This window comes from Mytilus edulis, chromosome 12 (genome assembly GCF_963676685.1).
Source record: "Mytilus edulis chromosome 12, xbMytEdul2.2, whole genome shotgun sequence".
In the NCBI taxonomy this organism is placed as follows: domain Eukaryota; kingdom Metazoa; phylum Mollusca; class Bivalvia; order Mytilida; family Mytilidae; genus Mytilus; species Mytilus edulis.
In genome coordinates, this window is record NC_092355.1 from 28,415,684 (window position 1) to 28,442,495 (window position 26,812).

Consider the following 26,812-nt stretch of genomic DNA (forward strand, 5'->3'; position numbering starts at 1 on the left):
CATATTTTTAATGTGTTTACAAATTTTAATACGACATTAAGGGTATATACTCCATTCGGAGGTGCTCCTACTTAAAGGAGGCTAATACACAGAAGAAGAAGAAGTTACGTCAAAAGGATATCTCAAAAAACAGACTTAACAGTAAAAGTAATATTAATAAAGACAAATAAAAGAATAATAAAACACGTTATTAAGATGATAAACAACGTCAGTACGCAAAATCTATACTTCAAGACCATCGTGTATTATTAGTGAAGTTGATACGGAATATTTATCAACAAGTTCTGGGTACCTTCCGATGAACGTTTTTAGAAAAAGGACGAGACGTTCTTTGCCATACCCCTTGTTCATCAACTTTCTGCTCAGACACTGGTGACGTTTTACAAAGTCTGAGTAGGAGCTGCAAGCTCTTGAATACCGAATAAGTTGGGAAATGTATATTCCATATGCAGGTGAAGTTGGTATATTGCTACTAAGGTGGGGGAAATTGATAATTTCAAAATCAAAATCGTCTCGTTTGTCATAGATTCTGGTACTAAGATGACTGTGTATGTCAAATCTAATAGGACATCCTGGTATTCGTTATCCAGGAGCAACACAAAGAACAAAAATCAAGATTTCAATCGGAATAAATGTGGTGAAAAATTAACTGTTTAGAGTTTTCCAGACACGACAAAAACATCAGAGAACAGGAAATTACCCTTCCCCCGAAATTGACGAGATTATATGTATAATATTGATTCTTATGGCTGCTGTTACTTGAATGGTTACAAAGATATCATTTCACATAATAGGTAACGTGTCGATAATTTGAATAATGCGGAGTCAAAAGTCTGTTATATCTATAATTTATTGTTCGGGATCGACGTTACAGTTCAACATCTTTTGCATTCATAGTTATTTCTTAGCAGAGCTGAAAGTATTAATCAGGCCGTTTCTTCTCTTTTTTGCGTGAGATCACATTTTTTTATACGGTAACGTGTAATTGTTCACCTCTTTAACAATTGTTTATGAAATGCCGTCTCCCGTAATTTAGAAGACTAGATTATTTGAAATAAAAAATATCACACTTTTCATATAAAAACTAGGCAAAATGCACATATAAAGCAAGCAAAGAACGGACATTAGTTAGAACCTAGAAAACACATTGGATAAACTTATAAAAGTTTGGTGAGATCATTAATATTAAAGTTAAAAAAAAACCGAAAAAAAAACGAGCTTCTGGCAGAGTTTTCTGGATATATATATATGCATTAAATTGATGTTTCCGCTTTTCTTATTTATTGAAAGTGATTTGATGAGAGACACTGACTGGGAAGAAACGCAGCAAAAACTACCATATAAATATCAGCAATAGTTCTCTCTCTAAAAGACATTCAAATTTTTACCGTAGCTCCTGTATTCAAATAAGTAACGAATCTTATCTAATAAGCAAAATCATTTCAATGAATCACTATAGAAAGGGCATATCATTGACATTTGACCCTGCATTTTCCTATGTCGTGAGAAAACACAATATGTTCAGATAAAGCAGATATTATCGTTATTCAAATACGAGGCTTTCACGGACAAGATATAAGTCATGAAGGAATATTTAATTCTTAAATGTAAGTATTTTTTTTCATTTGTTATCTTTCTGCTTACTTCAATAAATGATTTGACAATATGCAGCTCCAATTATCCTTAAACATCTGTATGGACACTTTTATGTGATTAATAGAATAATCATCAAGATATCTATTTCTTAATTGTTTTATGTTGCTACCTCATAGAATTTTCTAGTCATACATGTTATATATCTCATAGGTTATGATTTCATTCGGTTTAACAAAGTTAGTCGATCTACTGTTTGGGAAACGTCCGTTAATTAAATAGGCTACTGGTCCGTTCAAAGTAATTTTGAAAACAATGCACATGTTTTCGTAGAAAATATAAAAATGATCGTTTTTAAATAATTATTTAGAAACAATCAAAGATCTTCAAGACATTTCAACCCATATTTTATAAATTACGTAAAGTATTATGACTTGACTACAACGTCTTTTGTCGTTTATGACTAGAGTAAGGAATATACAGAATATGGCGACAATGAACTCTTTTCAGACCTCAGCTCCTTTTTCTTTCAGTCTTAATCGATAGATTAACAAAATATAAATAACGATATACACAATACACATAAGTAAAGATACTTAAAACCGTCGGTTTTTGTACTTTATTGAATATTTTTCTACTGCCATTAGCTGACAGGGAAAGAATGATTTTGTGAAACGTTCAAAAACAGCATATATAGGATAAAAAAAAAACGTTTTAGTATTGTTTTTATCTGTAGATAAGCGAATTAAAATTTATCCCATGAACAATTATAACATTTTTTAATAAGTATATCAGCTATGTCTATGAACAGATTAAAGAACGATTCCTAGAAGTGACGGCATTATAAATTAATGGTCTTAATATTATTTTTTTTCTGTTGTTCAATATATGATATATATCTTATAGAAACCATTTTTTTTTACAAATTTTTTTTACTGCTTGCGATAAACATTTGTCTAGTTTGATTTTCCATATGTTCTATTTACTTTATCTGCCAACGATGTCACCTTTATCTGACCTTATAGTATTTTGCTCTCTTTTCATTATAGTAGTGCTCCTGTTATTGGATATATCGTCTGTGAAAGGTAAGATTATGTCTTTCATTACATTGTAGTTAATTGTTCAATTTTCATTTTTATTTTAAAGCAGTTTCATATTATCAGATTAAGCACTGGTAATCTACAAATTAACGTTAATGAGTGTGACAGTAACCAAACAACAATAAACACTCTGAATTCAATGCTACTAAGGTTTTTTAAGAAATGTTCAAAAATTGTAAGATTGTTTTACCATGATATGTATTTTTTTCAATGAAAAACTATTTCTTACAGGTTTACGATGTTTTAGTTGCTATGACATTATACATCCCAGATTTTGTGATAGAATTGATACATGCAGTCATGATGAGGTAATATAAACAATCTACGCGAACAATGACTTACTTTGTAGATTATTTTTAATAATTTCATTATTGAAAATGTAACTTTTCATTTTAATCTCATTTTAATTTTGTTTTGTCATTGTGTAACATAGATATTGCTAGAACTATATAAATATATCTTTAAGCAATACAATATTTGGAATGATTGCCGATGAGGAAAGTACCCACCATTGACCAACTAATGTAGATTTAAGCACATGTGTAAGACTGCTTTCTAGCTGAGAAATGATTAATTACATAGGAAATACTGTACCATGTCTCTATTTTGAGATAAAATCAACGTTGATAATCCATTGTGTTTTCTTCATTTTGTCAATATATCAAGTTAAATCATAGAAAACTGCTCACGCTCACAAACAAATTGGGCATGAATTATGTTGTTTATATTTTTTTTCCGATCATATCTTCCCAACAAATCAGGCGCTGGTAGTTTGAAGAAAATTTTTCATTTGTTTTATACTATACTACTTAGTTTGTTAGTCATATCATTATCACTAAATGTATGAAAGCAGGTGTTGAGTTCAGTGGATCAAGACTGCAATCAAATAACACAAAAAGCAAACGTTCGATATTAGAAGATGTGGTATCAGTGCCGATGAGACAACTCTCCAAGTCACAGTTTGAAAAAGTAAACCATCATAGGTAAAAGATGACATATATTCCATCTAAAATTTGCAATTTTCATTTTGTTTAGTCAATCTATAATAACTAAGCTGCCCTCAAATGTCTGTAGAGATTATGTTGCTCAGTCTTCCGTTTTCTATGTTATGTTTTGTGTTCTTATATATGTATTTTTGTGCTTTCTCTGTCTACCATAGCGTTGCCCGTTACTTTGTGACTCTTGAGTATGAATGTCCCTTTGGTACTTTTCTCCTCTCCTGGTACATTTTGGGTTATTATTGGACAGTCTGATTACTGCACATATCATAAAATGGTCTCCTTTTTTGTAGGTCTGTGGAATCGACAAGATTATCAAACCACACGAAACTACTTTCAACATTGGTTGTGTAAAAGCTTCTGTAAGTTAGTACTGGTCATTTATATATCTAAAAAATTATATTATGGAGGAAAAAAAAATACAAATCAAACAAACTGTACAGCCTTCAGCAATGATAAAAACCCATATATCACATACAAAAATATAAACAGATTTATTATTGATTTGAAATTTGTCAAAAGATTTCCCAAAAGCATAACATTACAAATGACTGATTGTAAATAATTTATTTAAACTTTGTAAATTGCAGTTTCCTAACATGTTATGCTTCGTTCAATTTTGTCAAAGAGTTTTGAGTAAAAGTTTATGCATATAAGTTCAATTTTGTTTTTGATCTTTTTGATCTTTTTCTTTTCAACTATCTATTGTGGTCTTATTCATATGTTGAAATGGCATTAGCTCAATATTCAATTACTGCAAGTTTTTGGTTTTATTGACTTTTGAATACTGATATTCACTGAGGTCAAGGGCCGAAGTGAATGTCAATTTTTCAAAGGTCTATATTTAAACCACATTTTAATTGTATAATTACATGTTCCTAGAGAAGACATTGCACGTAATGACAATTATTTACCTTAACCAATAGTACATCAAACAATTACCGCAACGTTAAAACTGAAGGCACGTCACATTTAGCGCGATGAATATCCTCATCTACGTGTGCATCGACATTTTTACCATAACGTTAAGATTTTGGGAATGTACGTCTTTCACGGTGAATAGGCTATTTCAATAAAAACTCAAATCATATAGAAATACCTACATAAATAGTACCAAATGGCATAAATGTATTTATGTATTAAGAACTCTTTCACTTTAAAATAAATGATATTATAACGAAAGAAATAATATTGTTTGTGCTTTAATATGTCGACTTGTAATTTATCTAGGATTGTAAATCAAATTAGGCATTGCATTATTTTTTGCATTTTTTTATAATTCAATTACATTATAGATTTATATTTGTACTAGAAATGTAGTCATAAAATGATAAACACCTATTCTTTAAAGAAAGATCGAATAAATATCTAAATCATTTTCATGCATTGACAACAGATATTTTTGTATATAACATCATTTGGAACCGACAGTTAATGATCCTATTTTAAATCATTTATTGTTGATACTGTTCAACAATCTGGCTATTGTTACAGTTTGTTGACACAAAAAGCAGTTATTAATCTAATTTCTAAAACTAATCATTTGATTGAGACTATCATGTAAATAATTCAGAAGACCAAAATTTACAAACAAATAAGACTAGGCAAGTTATTTCTGAACTTATGATTTATTAATGAATAGTATTTAGCTTTTGCGCATCAATTTTGTTTTGATGAAGTGTCCATGTTGAACACGTACATACACTTAATTCAGTAGACACTATTGGATAATGGAGGCTCTTTTGGAGAGACTATCTTTAGAATGCATTTTTGAATGTTTTAGAAATAATACTTTCCTTTTTCTTTACAGACATGCTCTACGAAAAGAACCTTATCAGATGTTGAGGCATGTCATACTTGTTGTAATACAGATCTCTGTAATGTTAATGGATGCGGGGAACATGGTATATACAAATCAATGCTTAAAATTACAATCAATATTTCGAAACTACATTGCAAATTTTAAAGTCATACGAATCACATAATTGTTATCATTTGGAATTAATACAGTCATATTCACTCAACCAAGTGTTATTTAAACGTGTGCCTTATATTTGTCAAATGTTGTTTAATTGGTTTTTTTTATGTTTTCAATGCGTGTCCATTTATATAATATACCTTGCCATAATAGTTGCCACATGGTTAAGTGTGTAATGAATTTTCTTTCAGAATCAAATATCAATTTTAACACCTTTCGTAACCTTATTTCATCACGGTTTTTCTCTCATGGGTAAGGTCGCGTCATTTGAAAATAAGTTTTTTTTATCATATACGAGAAACACTGCTGAATGCAAAAATACTCCGATTTAAACATCTTTTCTCAATCAATAATCTACTTCTATTACAGGATTTGGATCACAACATGGGAAAGTCTGTTTTAATTGTCAGGGTATTACTGATATCAACGAATGTAAACACGTGGCGTTCTGTGAAGAGAACGAGGTTGAGTACAGTTTAACGCAATACTAATAGTTTTCAAATTATTCTCAAGTTTGTTTTCACTTTAGATTCTTTTAGCTATGTGCATATAAACAGTAACAACACTCTCTATAGATTAACATATGCTATATTTTAATAAAAGTTAAATAATAAATGCTGTCGCAATTTATTCATGTTAAAAGCCAGAATTGGTATATTCAACGTACTCATACAGATACGGAACAGAAAGGAGACATAAACTCATCATAGATACGAGGATTGATATTTATATTTGCGCGAGATGCGCGTTTTGTTTACAGAAGTCTCATCAGTGACGCTCCAATCCAACAAAGTTAAAAAGAGAGCATTGAGGACAAAACATTCCTAAATGTTTGCCAAAAACGGCATGTACAGCTAAATTTCTACTTTTTACGGAAGATGAAATAAAACCTAAAACCACTAACTCATGGTTTGTAGATTATAGCTTGGTTTTTATCCTTTATTTGAACACTCGGGGGGAAAGCTGTGACGTATTAAAGCAATACATATTTAAAAAAAATCTGACAAGCATGCAAACTGAGTGGAATTACTTATTGATTTTATATAATGATTATTAGGTTTGCTTCATCGATAGACAAAGGATGGCGGCCGAGTCGTATTATACCTTGGGATGTAGAAACCGACATGTATGTAATAAGTATTTATATAATTATTTTACATGTTATGTAATTCATTCATGTGTTTGCTCTATGCATATCTTCACTTTTCATATAATGCAAATTTAAGCCTCAACATGATGGTTTCATTTTTTGCAACTAGTTACACATGCTTCACAGAGAAACAGGGATAAAATCAATTTGCCTTTTACAATGAAATTATTAAAAAAATATATTGAACTGGGTACACAGAAATCATTTAAGTTTACAACATTTAATGAAATATGGCATACATTTTCGGACGAAAAAATACTAAGAATTTTTATGTCATTTGGTTCTGTTGATTGTTTGTCTGATGGCAATCATACTACATTCCTTTGTTCAATATAGACAGATCTCGTTGACTAGTTGTGGCTCGAATATTTGCTATACGGATAAAAGAAAGATATTCATTATTTGTTAGATAAAATAAATTAAAAAAACACTTGAAAAACCTAAATTATACTAGTGCAAAATCTACCGCTAATTTCATTATTATTTCATCTTATTATTTTATGTGATTGTAATTTTGATATATATATCCATACGTTACTAATAAAGTTTGAATCATTTTATAGAGAGGCACAAAGTAAGCAGAATTCATGTTTGTCCCACTCTAAACAACATGAATACAAATGTAATGTTATATAAAAGACGGTAGGAATATGTGTATAATCTTTCAAAAATACTGTGAGATCAATATGAACAGTTACTAGACCCCCCTGTCACATATGATAATGATTCTCAGATAATTTGATATCCAGCTGGGCGAATAATATATCCAATCGAGTATTTGTTTCTTCTAAAAAAACGTATACCCTTTAAAGTTATAAGCAACACATGGCAGGTAATACAAATGTGACTAAAGTGAGTGGTATGTCTTCCTTCTAACGAATGCATTGTAGACTTACACGTTAAATTCTCAACTCAGCTTGTCGGTATTGTAATAAGAAGAATGCATATATATCGCTCTAACTATGAAATCAGTAACTATATTTCAGATATATTTTGTATTTTTGCATCTAAACATTGAAAAGTCACCTACATTTATATATGTATTTAGGTATGCCAACCTGATACTGGTATTGGATCCATATTTGGTAGAAGTGCAGAACATAAGATAATGTCAAGATCTTTGCAGTGTACCAGATGCTGTGACAATAATCTATGTAACGACCACTGTGGCAATATAACTGATAATAGTCAAACTACTCAAAAGAATTTAATACAAACGCGTGTAACCACCACAACCACCACAACGACAGGTAAACATTTGTGTATGCATAATTTTAGACCTACTAAGTTGCTTAATTACAGTTATAAACAAACTTCGTAGTGGAAATTTTAACTACCTCCAGTGTTTATCGATATTAAAATTATCGAAACAAATCTAAAACAGCGAAATCTAAAATTAACAAGCGTTTAAGATTTTTAACACTCTGGTAAGAGCGCCTTGCGTATGGCGCACAAAATAGAGGCCTTCCATCTTTAATTAGTTTTCTAAATTCGGATATTACCATTTTGTAAAGTGCAAAAAATAAACTACAATTTAATGCAGATGCATGTTTTCAATTAGAATTCAAGATAAAGCTGTGCTTTGATTATGGTATATAATTTTGACGAGCTACCTTGTGGTAATAGTTTTCAAAACTACCAGGCAAGCCATTCTAGTGCATCTTAATGGAGTAAAAGCAACTTACAATTGGATCAGTTCAAAGAGAAATAAACTGTTTTCCGATGGTTTTGTCGTCTATAAACTATAAAACACTTACTTTATTTCCAAAATCGCGCGTAGAGCTTGATTTTATACTTTTTGTCGCAATTACTTGCCCTAGTAACACAATCTCTAACCATAAACTGTCAAACAATATTAAATAGTTTTATATCATTATACATGTATCGATACATTTATATACTCTGAAATTAAAATTTGGCAATAGGAAATTAGTGTATTTAATGTCATATATGACAGGTAATAACATAGTGTGTTGAATTTTAATTTGGGATAACACAATGTATGTATAATTTGTACTGTTACATTATTGTGTTAATTCTAGGACGCCCTACAGAAACTACAACCGAACTTTGTCATGATCATTCAAACTGTGACTACTTAGTTCAACATCTTGGCATATGTAATGACTCCTATGGACTTCAGATGTGTCCTGTTGCGTGTGGAAAATGTATCATTCCAACAACATACAGTTGTATTGACACTGATACTGAATGTTCGTATCTACGGGACACATATAACATTTGTGCTGTGCCAGACACTTCTAGGAAGACTGGTTGCTTGAAAACATGCAATTACTGTGGTAATAATATCTTCTTTTTATGTTTTTATTGTCTTTAACTTTGATGTAGGGACACACTCATCAAGAATAGTGTCTTGTAAACATATTGGTGATTCATGAAATGTAAATATGAACTTCTTTTTCTATACTGCAACATGCTAAATCATTTACATATGTTGTAATGTATCAAAGAAGCTGATTTACATTTTACTCGAAATCTGTTGACTGAAATCGGTTATCTCACGGTTAATTAATATAGTTTTATAATGCAGTAAGCTTAATCTGTTCAGTCTCATTCATGGAATTTCAATAATTTCAGGTATTATTCATAATACATTATTCAGGTAACAAAGAGGAGATGATTACTATCATACTGTTGATAAACAAATTCTTTTAGTGTCTGAACAAACTTAATTCATTGCAGAGTAAATGTTTCATATGTGATTCAAAGACTAATTATATAAAAACACCTTTTGCATACTTCCTCCCTAAAATTCACAAACTAGACCGTGAAGTTTTACAAAACATTGAAAACGAGAACAATCCAATAAAAACTATAAATGTCCCTGGTAGACCAATAATATCACAGTGTAATGGACCACTTGAAAGGTTAGGGAGATACTTAGATTATTTCTTGCTTCCCTTAGTGAAAACACAAAAAACATACATATCTGATACAGGTGACTTAATCAGAAATATTGAAAACTGTACATTTGATAATAATGTACTACTTATTACATATGATATAACATCACTATATACCAATCTCAGATTTGAAGAAATCACAGAAGCATTACAAAAAGCGCTTGATGAACATGACAAAATTGAATATTCTATAACAAAACCTACCAACAATTTTTTGATTGAAATAACAAAACTCATCCTTTCCAATAATGAATTTACCTTTCATGGAAAGTCATATCGCCAAATCATTGGAGCATCAATGGGAGCAACAGCTTCCCCTGAAATATGTGACATTGCTATTTACAATCACATAAACTCAATCCTTAAAAACTCTCAAATCTCTGAAAAAATAATTTTTCATAAAAGAATGAGAGATGATGGACTTCTAATGGTGAAAGCAAAAGAGTCTGAAATTGACTTTATGTTTGAAAATGCAAATAAACAACATGACATGCTAAAGTTCACTTACGAATGCAATAAACAGTCCATAAAATTTCTAGACCTAGAAATCTTCAAGGGCGAACGCTTCAAAAATACTGGTGTTTTAGACCTGAAATGTTTTACAAAGAAAACTGAAAAATTCCAATATCTTCATAAAAACTCAAACCATCCCATCTCAAACTTTAAATCTTTTATTAAAGGCGAAGGCATTCGCATACTTAGAAACACCAACAATGAAAGTGAATTTCAAACCAGAAAAAATCTTTTTATTGAAAAACTGTTAATAAGAGGATATACACGGAAATTGGTAGAACAAATTCTATCAAAAATCAAATTCCAAGACAGGCAAATTAAATTAAAGAAAAAGAACAAAGTTGAAAATAAATACAATGTATCATTCATTACAAATTATCATCCTCAAGCAGAAAAACTTCAAAAAGTATTCAGGAAATACTGGCATCTTATTAAAACGGATTCTACAATAGGTGCTAAATTCCATAAAAACCTATCAATAGGTTTCAAAAGAAACAGAAACATTGGTGAATTAGTTAAACGAACTATAAAATAATTTATCTAAACCTCACAGTTCCTACTAAACATTTAACTGTGCGGAACTAATTAATGACCATCATGTAAACAACACATGTAAAATGATATTCTTCTGAGGACAAATTCGTACTCTGAAACGCTTAATTAATTAATTCAACATTGGTTGAAAAAGTTAAGAAAAACAAAAAACAAATCAAAAAGTGGAATTATTAAAAACACAATTCAGAAACGGTTTAAAATATTTAGAATTAAAAAAAAAAAAAAAAAAATTAAAGTAAAGTAAAATAGTAATAAAAAAGAAATAAATCAAAAATCAAAAATAAACAAATCAAAACAAATCAAAACAAAAACAATAGGGGTGGTCTCTGATGAAGGTTTCCCTGGAATAAAAACATTTCCGAAATAACCCGAAACATTGCGTACATAGCACAGTATCAATGTAAGGCCAGAGATATGATTCGCACCTAAATGGGTGGATATTGGATCAATTTCTATGAAATATAGTTTTATAATGCAGTAAGCTTAATCTGTTCAGTCTCATTCATTGAACTTCAATAATTTCAGGTATTATTCATAATACATTATTCAGGTAACAAAGAGGATATGATTACTATCATACTGTTGATAAACAAATTCTTTTAGTGTCTGAACAAACTTAATTCATTGCAGAGTAAATGTTTCATATGTGATTCAAAGACTAATTCAAAGCTTTAAAGGTGTTCATCTATACTATTAAACTCATTTTGTGTGTCGCTTCTCTTCCTTCCACGATAAATTAATCACCATGCCTCTGTGTTCTATAGGTAACATGCATAGTCGCATTTGTCATCCATTCTTATGATTATTCAGATTGAGTTATTTTTAGAGAAAAACGACAAAAAAGGAGTCCGGATATTGATTCCGTCATTAGACTGAATTTTAGTCATACATAAGACTTCCGGTTTGAAACATGCACAAGTACAACCAATCGTATGATAGATAACAAAAATTAAAAATAAATAAGCAAATCATAGCGTTCTCCATATCATGGTGTTTAAATCGCAAGAACCACAACTTTTACACCTACTTAAATTATGTTTCGCGTTTATATACATGTAAACTACGATTATACTACTTTAATATATAGAGGCTCTCTGTATTCTGTCTACCGTTTTCTTTGAAATGTTTACTATTTAAGGGGTCATACCAGTTGCATATATATGCACAAGTACAACCAATCGTAAGATAGATAACAAAAAAGAAAAATAAAATACGCCGATCAGAGTGTTCTCCAGATCATGGTGTTTAGATCGCAAGAACCACAACTACTATACCTCCTTGGAGATGACAATTATTTTTCGCGTTTATCTACATGTAAACTACGATTATACTACTTTTATATATAGAGACTCTCTGTATTCTGTCTACTGTTTTCTTTGAAATCTTTACTGTTTAAGGGGTCATACCAGTTGTATAAGTAAAACATGTTGAAACAAGAATGTGTCCATAGTACACGGATGCCACATCGGCACTATATTTACTAAGTTTGAGTTGATTGCACTTCAACTTCATCAAAAACTACCTCGACCAAAATCTTTAACATGAAGCGGGACAGACGGACAGACAAACGAACGAACGAACGCACGGAAGCACAGACTAGAAAACATAATGCCCATAAATGGGGCATAAAAACTTATTGTTGAAAGTGAAAATAGTGATTTGGCAAAAATGAATGTAGGGTAGAGATTAGAGGGAGGCAGGACCTTTTTCGGGACGTCGGGATCGGGTGTTTTAAGTTCGGGATTTAGAGATTGCAATGGATCCTTACGGGATCTGGGAATATTTTTTTTCAATTTTCAGGATTTCGGGATATGAATTTCTTTAATTTCTGCTTCTCGGGATTTCGTGTTTTTAAGCCCGGGATTTCGGGATCAGGATCCCTCCGACCAACTTAGCCTAAGTCGGTCTTAATCATTTAAACACCATTCATATCCTACCATTGGCATTTTAATGAGGTTCTCAAAAGAAAAGGCGCTGATTGATTGTCCCAGAAGCATATTTTATTAGACTAATAATGGTCTGTATGTAACGGCAGTTACATTTATGTCATGTTTGAAGCGGTGCAAATTTTTGATTTAATTTGACTTTTACCAAAAGATGCATTGAAGCAAAGGAGAAGAATAATTGTTGTATGAGGCCAGAAACACGAAAATAATTGAATTTAATAGAAAGGAAACAAATATCGGACTTTGAAAAAGGGAGAGAGCTTTTGATACCTTTTATGAAATTCTCCATACATAATATCTTTTACAAAAAATCATCCTACAACAGTTCACAAGCTGTATATGCCCGCGATTTTGCGGGTGTGTTCTAGTGTTATTTCATTTAAAAGACAAATTCGTGTTTCGTTTTAATTATATTAAAGAGGTTCGCTTCTATACTCAGTGTCACAATAACAAGCTTTTCATACCACTAGAATATATTGATAGGGGATTATTAAAGGAACCAAAAAAGCATTAACAGATTTTTTAAGACTTTTGCATTATACATTTAATAGATATTTTTTTTTTAAATGGGGGTCAATGGGCAAAATTTTTCAAGGCATTTAAATGGATGAAACCAGAGGATTCAGAAAATCTGACAAAAAATCCAAAACATGACAAGCGAACAACCTTAAGTAAGGTTTGTCAGTTTTGAATCGTTTTTATCAAACGTATTACGTGTATAGCGTAGCCTTTACATTTGTGCGAATAAATGTTAGCAGTCAATATTCAATGAGTTCTAAAACTAATTTTTCCTTAATTTATAACTATAATTATGCTATTGGTATAGACTATGACCTGTGTAAAGACAACCACCCTTGTAAGAATGGAGGAATATGTAACAAAACAGATGATTGGTTTACCTGTAATTGTAATTCCGGCTACGGAGGTGAATTGTGCAACGAGAGGATACAAACAGGTATACTATTGATATAAACAGGTTGCAGATTTATAAATAACCTTTTCGTTTTTAAAGCTTAAAAATTCTTATCGTCGTAAAATATTCACTTCATTATTTAACATTTCAAATTGTGTATTCTTTTTGACGTTAAATGCTGTAAGTGTATAACAAATTTGCACGTGAACATGGTGAAATGCAAATACAAAAAAACAAAATAAAAACTGATAATCATCTTATTGCATTTGAGATATATAATAGTTACCCTTGAAAAAATGTGGATCAAGAAGGATTCTGGTGTTTGCAAAAACGCCGTTCTTGTCCTACGAATCTGCGTTTTAATACTTTCAGACACACTGGGATTCAAAGTTAATGTTTCCCTATTACTACATGGGATAGTCTGTAATAAATAGATAACAAAAATATCTAGGCAGATTTTTATTTACTCTCTATTCTCACACATAGAAGACGTTTCAATAAATTTCTTAATTCTGAAAATGCAGAAGCCAATGATACCAAAGGAGCAATCATGAAAAAAATAAGGAATAGGCAGACAACTATCATCAAAACACTACATTTAAACTAAAGATTGAGGGACACATAAATCACAAAAACTCGGTATGATATGACGTACTCCAGCAAGGTATATATTCTGCTCTACTTAAGGCATCCGTCATAATAAATACAATATGTATAGAGCGCATTATATAATAACAACAATTACTCTAAGCGACTCACATTTAAAAATAAATAAAATACAAAAATACGTAAAACATAAACTACAAAGCAATAACTTAATAGAATCAAACAAACATATACGTCATCATGCTAATAGCATGTGAAAATTAGTAATTAGTCTCATTCCATGAATTAACTATCACAAAAAAACGGTCAAGCAAATCATGATGACAATCGTAAATCTTTTGAAAGGATAAATTATGTCTGGGTTTTTTTTCACACATTGTTCATGTTATTGTCAATATAATGGAATAATATTTGACTGTCATAAAAGTAAAGGTTAAATCCAACATTGTCTACATATCAAAATGAGTTTACCAAGTCTGGAATACAGTGACAGTTATTATCCATTCGTTTGATGTGCTTGATATTTTAATATGCTATTTGATTACGGACTTTACGTTTTGAATTTTCATCGGAATTCGGTATTTTCGATATTTATACCTTTTTCAACTTAACCACTAGAATATTGTTTCAATAGCGTCCTTATAAGCAGTAATTATCTATCAATTAAATCATGTTAGGAAAAGTTCTTGAATATCGTATCAGCTATAGACGTATGCTTCATCAGGTCCATACATGTTAAATGCGCTGCTGAAATTCCGCTGCATATGAATGGAAAATTCAAATTTAGAAAAAAAGAATGCAATTTTTGGAAAATTTTAAAATGTGAATAGGTACATTCAACATTGTCACCACATTTCAAATTATGATGTGAGAGAATATCAAAATTTAGCGGAACGTTAAGTTAAAGGAAATTGATAGACAGTTGCATTCTTTCTGAAAAGTTCTTTCATTAAACCTGTTAATATATACAAAACTGAAAACGTAATTAAAAGGAAAACAGTTGATTTTCATAGAATTTGCAATTATCTGAATCCCTGTTTTTATTGCTACTACATATCAATTAAATTAAAAAAAAAGGTTCCTTGCACCGTTTGGCAGACTCAATAATATGACGTTGTTGTAATGTTACTTATCTCATTTGGGTAAAGCGAATGGCGATTCATTGCTTTAATTTTTATTCAATTTCAAAAGATATAGATTATTCATGATTTCTTCTTTTGAAACTGTCGTCGGAATTTTATGCGAAGTATCCAATTGACATATTTTGTAACGAGATAAGACAGATTTTAAGTAACATGTCGGTCTTTGAAAATACAAGGAATATGATTGTTGCTTGACAAATTAAGAAGGCACTGCTGACCTTTCCGGTAACACCTTACATCATCCCTCGGGATTCAAGACGTGTTCGTGTTGTACAAATTGAGTTTTTTTGTGTTGTTTGTCTGTGTACCTCTGTCTGTTTTAGGCATGGCGTTGTCGGTTTACTATTGATTCGTGCGTTTTAAAGACAAATCCTTCTATTCAGATTTACCAATAATATCTTCTTTTTATTTTATTTTTAATATAGGCTAGGTAAAAGCTTTAAAATAAGCAAATAAAAAAATGGGGTCACCGACCTCGTTTTCGATTAAAACGCCATCTTTTTCACGGAATTTGGAAATTGGGACTTCTAGTCCATAGCAGTGTAATATTTTTTTTAAAGTCCGTATCCAATAAATACTTGTCTGTTTTGTTAACCTAGTTGTTAATACAAACTATTTTAATAATAACACCCTTTACTGAATGGAAAATAATAATGATAAATCGCTATAATAGTTTTCCCGCCTTTTTTTATTGTGAAATACCTATAAAAAAATAAGTTTAAAAAAAATTGACCAATAATTTCTCCATGAGTCTTCAATAGAATATGCGTTGTTTATATCTAAACAAAATAAGGAAATAAAAAGATGGGGTCACCGTAATGGAAAAAGAGATATTTCAAAAAAGGGGTTAACAATTTGAATTGGCGGGAACACATTGCGCCAATTCTAAAAATAACGTCGAAAGACGTTCGGCCGTTTTAGGCTATATTCTCACAAATTAGAGACAACCCAGTTCTCGTTATTTGCTGTTTTGTTGTTTGTTTGTTTTAAACTACGATAAATTCACAGTATTCTACACATGATAGTACTTAGTTTTCAGTCAGTATCACAGACACGTAATATAAATGCGGTGGTTGGAAAACAATGCGTTGTACAAAAGTATACACGAATGCTTCTGTGAACATTTCATTTCAGGTTATTCATAGTGCTTACGTGTTGAACAGAAATTCTTTTTAAAATAGTGAAGACATTTTATTTAATATCATTGTTCAATCAAAGTACATCTGAAAGACAAGACAGAATTTTGCTTCCGGTATCATGAATTTTAATTTCGGTTAAGAATGTTGTTCCTTTTTATTTTGATGATAATTACTTAAAATCATTAGAAATCTAAGACTCCGTTTCCATAACAATAAAGATCGATCATTTCTGAGATCGCCGATCTTTAGTATTGCAAAAATAGAAAGATCGATCTTCAATTGGACGTAAACATTCCATCCCCAGACGTAGTTTTAAAAGAACGATTTTTTTATGAACCGATTTTTCTTCAAGTGAAAACGCTTTAGATACATCGCGATCGACTTTTCAATCAATCAATCGATATAATATAGTTGAAAAATTCCAAGTGTTTTATGTAGATATGAAAATAAATCTGCGCATGGTCAGTTTAAAAATGTTTTCAGTGTTTATTCTCAAATGATTTGACAAAACGTGCCATGGAGATAATAAAAACCAAATTAATATATTCGACGTTTTTTGCGTCATTCTTCTGAAAATATATTAATAAAAAAAGAAAATGTGGTATGATTGCAAATAACACAATGCTCCACAAATGACCAATTGACACTGGAAATTATTAACTATGGGTCACCGTACTGCCTACAACAATGAGCAAATCCCATACCGCATACACAACTATAAAAGGTCCCGAAAGGACAAATGTAACACAATTCAAACTAGAAAATAATAAAAAAAAAAATAATGAAAAACAAATGTGTGACTCTTTTGCAAACAACAACCACTTTAAATTACATACTCCTGAGTTGAGACAGGACCCGTTACAGCGCTCGACTGGTACCGTTACTTATTCGTTCCTTATACGTTGAAACACATTGCACCTATTACGAAACAAATCTTTTCAATTGTTTTCTTGTCTCTGGTGTTAGCTATAGGTTCTTAAAAGTGAAATATACCTATTAGCGCGTATGTTCCAGTTTTAGCGTTAGACCGATGACCTGCTACTTATTCGCTTACAATATGCTTGTTATAGGTCGCACCTTTTTTGTTCTTTTCTCTGATGCTATATACTGGTTCTAAGAGATAAAATAACCCTATTCTAAGGCGTAAATACTCGTTTCAGTGCTCGACTGATGCCCTGTTACTTATTCGTTCCATATTCTCTTACTATACGTGTGTTATTCGGTGCATCTTTTTAAAGCAATATCTTTTCAATTGTATTCATTCAGTATTTTTTTTTTCTGTAGATTACTAATCTTCAAACGAAATGAGCGTTATAAGTAATTTTTATCTGACAGTTCTTTTTTTTTAATTACTTATGACATGTTAATCAAATATAATATTAATAAATGCAGAAGCATATAATTATCTAATGAACCAAATATTTCCTTATTCAATTTTTTACGATTTTTTGTCAACGAAATGGTTAGGCTGATTATTTTAGACATGCAATGTATACTAAATGTAAACGCACAAGTTCTTTTAAAAAGATCGAAAACGCGAGATCGATTTTATTTCAATTCCGTGCAAGTGTTAACGGGGTCTAATTAACACCATTTCTGTTTTGATCACTCATCCTTAGGCATCTATGAATATCGAAATATTCCGCAATATTGCTAGAAACTCAGCCTAAGTATACTCATACAGCTGTCATACCGTGAGTATGAATAAAACCTAGTCCGACCTCTTTTCTTTAATTATTGTTTTCCCATGTGCGTTCCTCTGTAATTCTTCATTCCGACATCTTTTTAACACAGACACGATTATGTTTTTTTAAACAAAAAATGCGCACCTTATACATAAATATCAAACAATCGGGACAAACTCGGAATGATCATATAAAAAAAAACCTACAATGTTAGAAGATTATATGTTAACTTCTCTAGATGTACTTTGTTTTACATGTATGCGTCATTAGGTTACTGTTTTGTTGGTGTTTATTTGAAATCTAATTATCATATTCATGTAAAAATGTAAGTGCAGTACACATTCAAAATACGTCAGTGCAATTTGCCATATCCATACCTATTGCTAAAGATACAGTGAATTTTGAGGACATGATCAGAAAGATTGATGATTTTCGTACTTTCTTAATGATTTGTAAAATATCGATGTAATTAAGAACCTACAAAAGTCTATACATGTAGAAAATTAAGGAAAAAAGTATTATATTATAATTTGATTGGCTCATCTTGTTGTCGAGTATCCAGATTCTATTTTGTTTCTTTACGGTCATTTTTGTGTATTTTTTGATTTTAGATTGCTGTATAGTTGACTCTCTTTTCATTCTCATATTTTATCCAATTCTGGAACATGTCTATTATTTAAAAAAAAATCATTTTTTTCTCGGCAAAGTAACCTATCAAAACGATTGTCACTCTCTCCATCGGGTCAAAGAGGAATAACTCTAATAAACGTTTCCAGTTCGCGGAAACCGCGACGTCATAAACCACTGACGGCATAGTACTGTTGCGCTTGTATATGCGCATAAACAATAGAGGGATTTGTCTTTAATGTGTCATTGGTATCATTCGCCTCTCTCTCAGTCATTCAAAACATTCATGAAAGCATGTCATATTGTATACAAAAATATGCATAGCTTTGTCAATAAATAAATATTAGCATATGTGCTAACCCATAAGCCTTTAGGTGTTACATTACGAAGTTACGCAAAATGGAACATTCGTGTCGAAAATATATTTGAAAAGCATCGGAATGTACTATGAAAACTCAAATATCATCTTAGCCTTGAAGAAGAAGAAGGTTGATACCGTTGAAAACGTTAAACCCCGCTGCATTTGTTTGCACCTGTCAGTAGTCAGGAACCTGCTGTTCAGTAGTATGTGTGTTGAGGTGGTTATAAGTGCTTCTAGTTATTCGTTTTTAGATAGATTAAACTGTTGGTTTTCCCGTTTGAATGGTTTCACTCTTCTCATTTTTGAAGCACTTTATAGCTTGCTGATCGGTGTGAGCATATGCTCTATGTTAAACACCATACTTGGACCTTTAATGGTTTATTTTTTCAAATTGTGGCTTGGATGGAGAGTTGTTTCATTGGCAATCTTTTCACTTCTTCTTATATCTGTTAAAAGAGGTTGGAAAACTTAAGAAAAAAGAAGAAAAAGAAAATTTAGAAATATCTTTACAAATTCAGAATAATAAAATAACTACCCTGAATATATATGTAGACTTTTGACCCCAAAAATCCAAAGTACAACACAGTATTCCTAGCAAAATGGAGACAATGTCATATTACCATCTTGCAGGCTATCACTGACTTCCCAATCATTAAATGTGGTTTGGATACTGAGGACACGCGCCAATTTTTCTTTGATTGCTTAACATTGTGTCATAGATGTAATATATGTTTTGATTGCTATAGCATGTATATGATTTTTGCAAATAAACTCATTTATTCATTCAATCATTCAGTTATCTCCTCAACAAATAAATTTTGGGATGATCTGAACATGTCAGTTTGAAATGCAGAATCAATATAGAAAAAGTAGAATAAAAAAAATGCATACAAAATGAGGATCAAAATCTCAACGTTATTCATGTAGTCCAAGAAAATTAAGTATAATCTTTATGACATACTTCTTTGAATTGTGACTTGCTGAGAGCGACATGCAACATTATATCTGATCCAACATGTAAATGTGGTTTGGATATTGAGGACATGTGCTATTTTTTCTCTGATAGTCATGTATATGTACTAGTAATTGAAAGGGCTTTCCTGTTTAGTAGTTCCTGCTTGCGTTCCAAAGGCTACAATTAGGATTGAAACTATATTGTTTTTTGGAGTAGAAACTTTTTCGTATATTCAAAATGTACAAATTGTTAAACAATTATTCAATTTTATAAGAAGATAGAAACGAATCCTTGTGGTAAAACATTAACATAGGTAAAACGCACATAAGTTTCATTATCATCATCATCATCCTAATCTCTGCCGTTTTTCTTCATTCCCTGTATTTTTATAGTCTAGTTTTACAATATTTGTGTTGTAATGAAAGGCCTTTTCATATTCAATATGTATTGTTATATACATTGCATTGCGTATAAGACTTTATAAATATGTTTTACTTACGTCTGATTCTTTCTGCTTTGAGCACATACAGTAAGTTTGATCTAAAAACCAGGAACTATTGATATTTGTTCACAGATAGTAAAATTGAGATAGTTGATCGTTTTTCTTTCACTACTAAGACTTATTTGTATTTCATTGCAATAAATGATATCAGTTTTTATCATAAAACTAAGCTTAATAGTAGAAGTTATACCATAAATGACTTTTCGACAAAGTTTAGTTGATTAAATGATCGTATTTTTTTTATGCCTTTCAAGGAAGGTAGGTCATTGTACCTTCATAACTAACCGTTATTCTACATTTTAAGAGAAACAAATATTTTAAGCTCATTCTTTAGTTTTTTCTGTTGTGTTTTGTGTACTGTTTTTTGTCTAATGATTCTTTTACCATTTTAGCCATGGCTTGGTCAAGTTTTTTTTACCTATCGGGATTGAATGTTGCTTTGATATATCTTTTGCTTCTCTTCTACTTACGATCGTGTTCTTTGAGCTAAAACGAGACATATAAGTTAACACATCAGAAACACGTTTTGTATAAAAATATTACATCAGTGGCATTACCCTTAAGCATGGCAAGACATACAAGTCCTTGAACAACGTATCAGTTGGAAGATATATACCCCGTATGTTGGCGCTTAAAAAATAACATTTCATGAATAGTAAATTTATCGGAATCCTCACATTGAAAGATATAATGTGAACACAGAAATTATATAATGACATTGTGTCTACTCTCTAAGAAAACATGAACCGTATACGTGTCCAAAACACTGGAAGTACGTCTGAAGCGCGTTTTATCGAACAAGTTCAGTCTTTTCATGACGAAAGAATAAACGTATTTAAAAGCTCTAACCAATAACGATGTAAAAGAGGTTTTGACCACAACATCTTCCCCAAAACATTTGTTAAATACGGTTTTATTGAATATATTTTTTATGGAGACTTTGATTATATAAGATTTTAATATGATATCGGTTGTGGTTAATTTATGTGACTGGGTTACTGCCAGATTAACGTTTATCTTAGTCTTCATTTAGTCTTCTATTATGTTTAGCATTTGAGAACTCGTGAAAGAGAATGCATTGGAAGTCACTATTAATATCTTATTAGCCACATTTATTTAATTTTATCCTTTATTTTAAAATTCTATATTTTTGAAATATTTGTTATTAATCAAAGCATAAACAATAAGAAACAGGATTGTCTAATATGAACACAAGTCTGATAAAATATATATTACTCTCACACTAAAAGATCCTCTTTTTCGTTTAGTAATGTTGTCTGGACTTCCCGCTTTTTGAGTTTACTTTGGAGTTCGGTATTTTTGTTTAAACCATTGCTATTACTATAGATTTGACCTAATAACATGTCTTGCAAATGACGTTGCGTAATCAAATTCTGTTGACGTTTCATTTTCACTACACGTTGATCTGTTCATTGATGGCCTGCAACAAATCTTGTCTACTTGTATCGTTGTCGGAAGGACAGTAAAACGAGTTTCTGAAGTCATAGAGTATGGTTGCAGCACGTTTATTTTTTCCTGATTTCAGTATTCTTAAAGTCTGGTTCAGTTTTTTATTTCTCAGTCTTGGCAATATGGAGATGCAACATTTTTAAACTGATTTAAGTGTGACAAAGGATTGAAAGAACTGTTTCAAACAGCAAAAAAAAAATAAAACAATCTTTCATGGGTCCAAAATTTTGCTTTAAGACATTTGTGCGACTTCAAAAATTCGGTATGTTCAATAACCACAGGTAAGTCAGATTTTGCTTTTTTGTAAAGAGAAAGAAGTATGGTAAGCATGGAATGTAGTTGTAAGAGAATCAAACAAGATTTGGTAAAAAAAATTCCACAAAATGAATGTTGCGTTTTTAAAGTCGTTCATTATATATTAAGTAAGCATAGCACTGATAAATATCAGTGTTAAGATTAGCCCGACCTGTTGCTACCAAGTTATAGTATCAGCTTAACTTTACTATCCTTAAAAAGTATACTTATGTTTACTACTTTTATTACTTTAATGTAGTTGTACTGTATCAGAACATGTTACAATTAATAATATCTACCGTTTTGAGTAGTTATCGTTTAACATTTCATTAAAATATCAATGTCAACAGTTTGAAGTGTGGACATTTCTGTTTTATTCATATAGTTCGTTTTCATTATTATGTTCTAAAATAGTTTTAAATTTAAAATAAGTACTGTCTTAAGATGAATTAAGATTAAAGTCATATGAAACGAGTGACTTGTTAAAAATTACATTTATCCAATTCGGAAACCAATACATGTTCATATCATACACTTAGTCTGTGCACGATTTTATGATTTTTACACATCTATATCGTATAATCATGATTTTTTTCTCTTGCTCTGTTATGGTGTGAAAATATGTCAGCTAGTTAATTGTCGTGTTATGATGCCGTAGTTTACCGATTGTCACCTCAAAGAGGCATGAATATTTAGCAAGTCTTTAACATGTACAATTAAATCAAAATAGTTCATTTCAATGACAGATCCATGCGTATTGTGATCAACGGATTTTTACTAGAAAGGTCATGCTGTTTTCACTGCATACGAAAATATATCGTCAAATTGTTTACTGGAAGCAATCAATTAATAAACAAAAAACATTCTTCTAAATTGGGACAAATTAAAGAATTTTCTTGAGAAAAAGGATATATTTAACATAAGTTTTGTAATAAAGCTACCCATTTAGTTATAAAAAAAACATATGCATAACTTTTTTGTAATTTAGTTACCTATAACTTTAACATTGTTGAGGAGTGGATTTTTTGGCATATTTGTAATGTATTTTCTCATATCAAGCAGAAATCGATCTTTTGTTCTTTGATCGCATATATAATATTTCTCGTAATTATAAGATTGATACATATCTAGTAACTGACAGAGTTTTTCTTCTTTGTTTCTGTTTTCATGTTATCATTTGTGTAAACTGTCCTCCTTCTTCGACTCGATCATTTTGTCTTTATTGTTTCAGATACAAAAGGGAACGATTTTTACCTAGGATTTTTAGAAAGTAATACACCGAATGGAAAACTAAATTTGTACATAGTGTCAACAACTGACGGAACTTGTCAAATTTTCATCCCATTTTTAAGCATTAATACGTCATTCGCAATATCCAAAACGAGCATAAACTCATATGACATTACCCCAACTGTGTTTATGAATCAACTTGGTACACAGAGAAAAGCTATCCATGTAAAATGTGATATACCCGTGTCTATGTATGGCCTTACTTTTACTGGCAGCGAGGTTGATGGATTTCTTGCTCTTCCTTCCAAATCGTTAGGAAACAAATACATAGTATCATCATTTACACCGGGGAAAGAGTATAAGCCTTCATCAAACAGTAATTTTGGAATCATTGGAATTGATCAATCTACAAACGTAACCATTGACTTTCGGATTGCTGGTGGAAGTGTAACATATAACAACATACAGTATAGAAATAACGATACGCTAAGTATACAGTTGAATCAATTGGACACCTTCTATTTGTCGAGTCCTTATGATTTTAGTGGGACTTTAGTAGCTGCTTCCAAGCCGGTTGTTGTTATGTCTGGTGTCCGTATGAGTTACCTAAGGAACGATTGGGGGAATCACATGGAAGAAATGATCTTACCAAATGAACAATTAGGACGTGATTTTATTGTTCCTAAGTTGTATGATTCACAGTGCAATTTTCGAATATTTGCACAAGAACATTCCCGAGTACGTATTAACAACAATAGTTTAATCCAATATACATGTACCGACATCCAACGTGGAAGATTCCAGGAATTTGAAAATTATGACACATTATATACTTTGCAATCATCTGCTCCAGTCCAAGTTCAGCTGTACTGTAACGGTGTATATTCTGCTGCTGATGCTTTCATGGTTACACTTCCAAGTGTTCAGCATTTTAAAAGCAGTTACACATATCCAGTTGTAAATGACTTCGCATACAGCTCGCCACCTCAACACTTTTACATTACAGTTATAGTACAATCGAACGCTAGAATGGGATTACGTTTAGATGACAAAGATATTGTGAAATATGAAATGATAACAAATATTACACTTGCATCTACACTGTACTCTGTCATTACTGTTGAACAAAGTGTCGGTCTTCATGAAATTAAGCAACACAATGATATACCGTTTGGACTTATTGTATTTGGACGTAATAAATATTCCGGTTATGGTTTTCCTGCTGGATTTGCGACTAATATTAATCCGTGAAGATACAGAAATTATGGATAATGTTTGATGAAATTTCACTAAACTTTACTCGGTTGTTTATTTGCAACAATAAAGGGAAAACGGTACTATTTATTCTGCCATAGGCGACAATATTATCATTTTCTAAATTTACCACTTTTTATGATAAAAACCTAGATAAAACAGTTATATGTGATGTTAGTACTTTATTATTCTGTTTTAAAAATTAAAGCCAAATAGTATCATGACCAACTTCCAACGGAACTTGTTTATGTTATCCATGCCCACCGTCATTTTGCACCAAATCTATTAAATTTTGGAAGTATTTTTGGAATAATTCTCTAGAAAATATTTCAACAGGTTTCAAAATTTGTATTGCAAATATACACACTGCAGTTATTCATAGATAAATAAAAAAATATATTGTACCCTTACATTCAATCACAGCGCTCCTAATTTGACTTCCTTCACCTGCCTTGGGTACACGAAATGCCAACCTAATGCTGGGAAATGTAATAGTACCGTTTTCCCTGTATATAATTCACTAAATAGTAATAATGAAAAAATTGAAAACATTGATTCTGCATTGTTTTAGAAAGATAATTAATATATCTGCAAATAAAAGCATACAAGAAAAGATGAACAATAATTAGATATTTTGAAAACAATTATATTCCAAGATTAATTTTATTATGATTGATAAATAAAGACTAATTAGTTAAATGTTTAAGTCGGGTCCTTTCGAATTTGAAATTATGAACCGTTATACTTTATACACAAAGGTAGATGTAAAAAAAAAAAACAATAATCATATTCTTTGCAAAAAATTGTCAGGAAATTTAAAGTCACATCTTTGGGAATAGATATTGATTCAGACGCACGGTTTATGCACCCCGAAAATTAACACATTTATTCTGCATTTGGTTGTGGGCATGATATGGGTTATGTTCGTATCTTATTATTAATGATGGTATAAAACTAATTCTAATAGACATTTGCGGAAACTAGGTCTTTACCTAGGATTACACTTCAGACTTACGATGACTGGTGTCAAAAACAAGGGTCAAAATACAAATCAACAATACAGATAAAAAATAGCAAAAAGTGTCTTTTATAAAAAAAGAAAAAAAAAGAAAATGTAAGCAACACGTTAAAATTTCATGTGTCCGAAGCGCTTTTCTGGATTAACCATCTGGACCGCACAAAACCAAATATTTCAAGACAATTATTTATAATGATCGAAGGTGTAGATACATGTATGATATATATTTTATCAGCAGTGGCAATAGACTTTCCCCTCGAAAAAAAAGGTACTTTTAATGCAATGGTTAGTATCCGAAAACCAGCAAAAATATTGCTCAGAGGATACTCTACAAACTGTTTCATTTGAAATAGTAATGTTGGTCTCGTTTTTGTTATGCACGATTACAACTTTGTATTCGCAACTGTTGCCTTGTCGACTTAAATTAAGATTGTGATTTGTTTAACAATTTCTTCTCGCCTGCTACACTTTTGCCTTTTTTATCCCTAAAAAATCAATTAAATAAATTTGTGTATACACTTTGTGTTGAAATGAACACAAGTGAGATATCCCCCCTTTTCTTACCGGTCAATGCGTTTGAATAGGAACATATGGTCGGACCCACTACCCTCCTCATTATTTTTGGTTGGAATCCCCTTTTGAAAAAGGCTTGATCGACCCCTGCGTCGTCAGTGCACTCTATATTACAGTTCCATGAAAATAGTACCAGTTTCGAAACAGCGGTTAAAGCTCATGTTTCGAGCACACAGGTCCCATCCATGTTCATGAGGGATAATTATCGACATCGTGAAATAAAAAACGTCCATACTTAATGATTCCCAAGATCTCTATTATAATAATTGCATAAAAAAAACAACAA

The 26,812-nt window shown here is 31.1% G+C and overlaps 1 protein-coding gene across 2 annotated transcripts; it reads left to right on the forward strand.

The window, feature by feature from the left end:
- Window positions 1-1,510: 1,510 nt before the first annotated feature.
- Window positions 1,511-25,170, forward strand: LOC139498198 (uncharacterized). Of its 2 annotated transcripts, XM_071286548.1 has the most exons (11): window positions 1,511-1,607; window positions 2,643-2,678; window positions 2,925-3,001; window positions 3,985-4,053; window positions 5,502-5,595; window positions 6,039-6,133; window positions 6,727-6,795; window positions 7,868-8,069; window positions 8,862-9,119; window positions 13,584-13,712; window positions 23,683-25,170. In XM_071286548.1, exons 1-11 carry the CDS (start codon window positions 1,583-1,585, stop codon window positions 24,930-24,932), a joined length of 2,304 nt encoding a protein of 767 aa, XP_071142649.1. In that variant the 5' UTR covers window positions 1,511-1,582; the 3' UTR covers window positions 24,933-25,170. The 2 variants fall into 2 exon arrangements, with proteins under 2 accessions (XP_071142649.1, XP_071142651.1); XM_071286550.1 differs by lacking the exon at window positions 6,727-6,795.
- Window positions 25,171-26,812: the final 1,642 nt, after the last annotated feature.

What these genes read in the sequence shown, in the direction of transcription:
- LOC139498198 (XM_071286548.1), top strand. Translation starts at nt 1,583, where the DNA reads ATGAAGGAATATTTAATTCTTAAAT. An exon ending in GGATATATCGTCTGTGAAAG is followed by an intron (nt 2,679 to 2,924) that starts GTAAGATTATGT and finishes TATTTCTTACAG; the next exon opens with GTTTACGATGTTTTAGTTGC. An exon ending in ATACATGCAGTCATGATGAG is followed by an intron (nt 3,002 to 3,984) that starts GTAATATAAACA and finishes CCTTTTTTGTAG; the next exon opens with GTCTGTGGAATCGACAAGAT.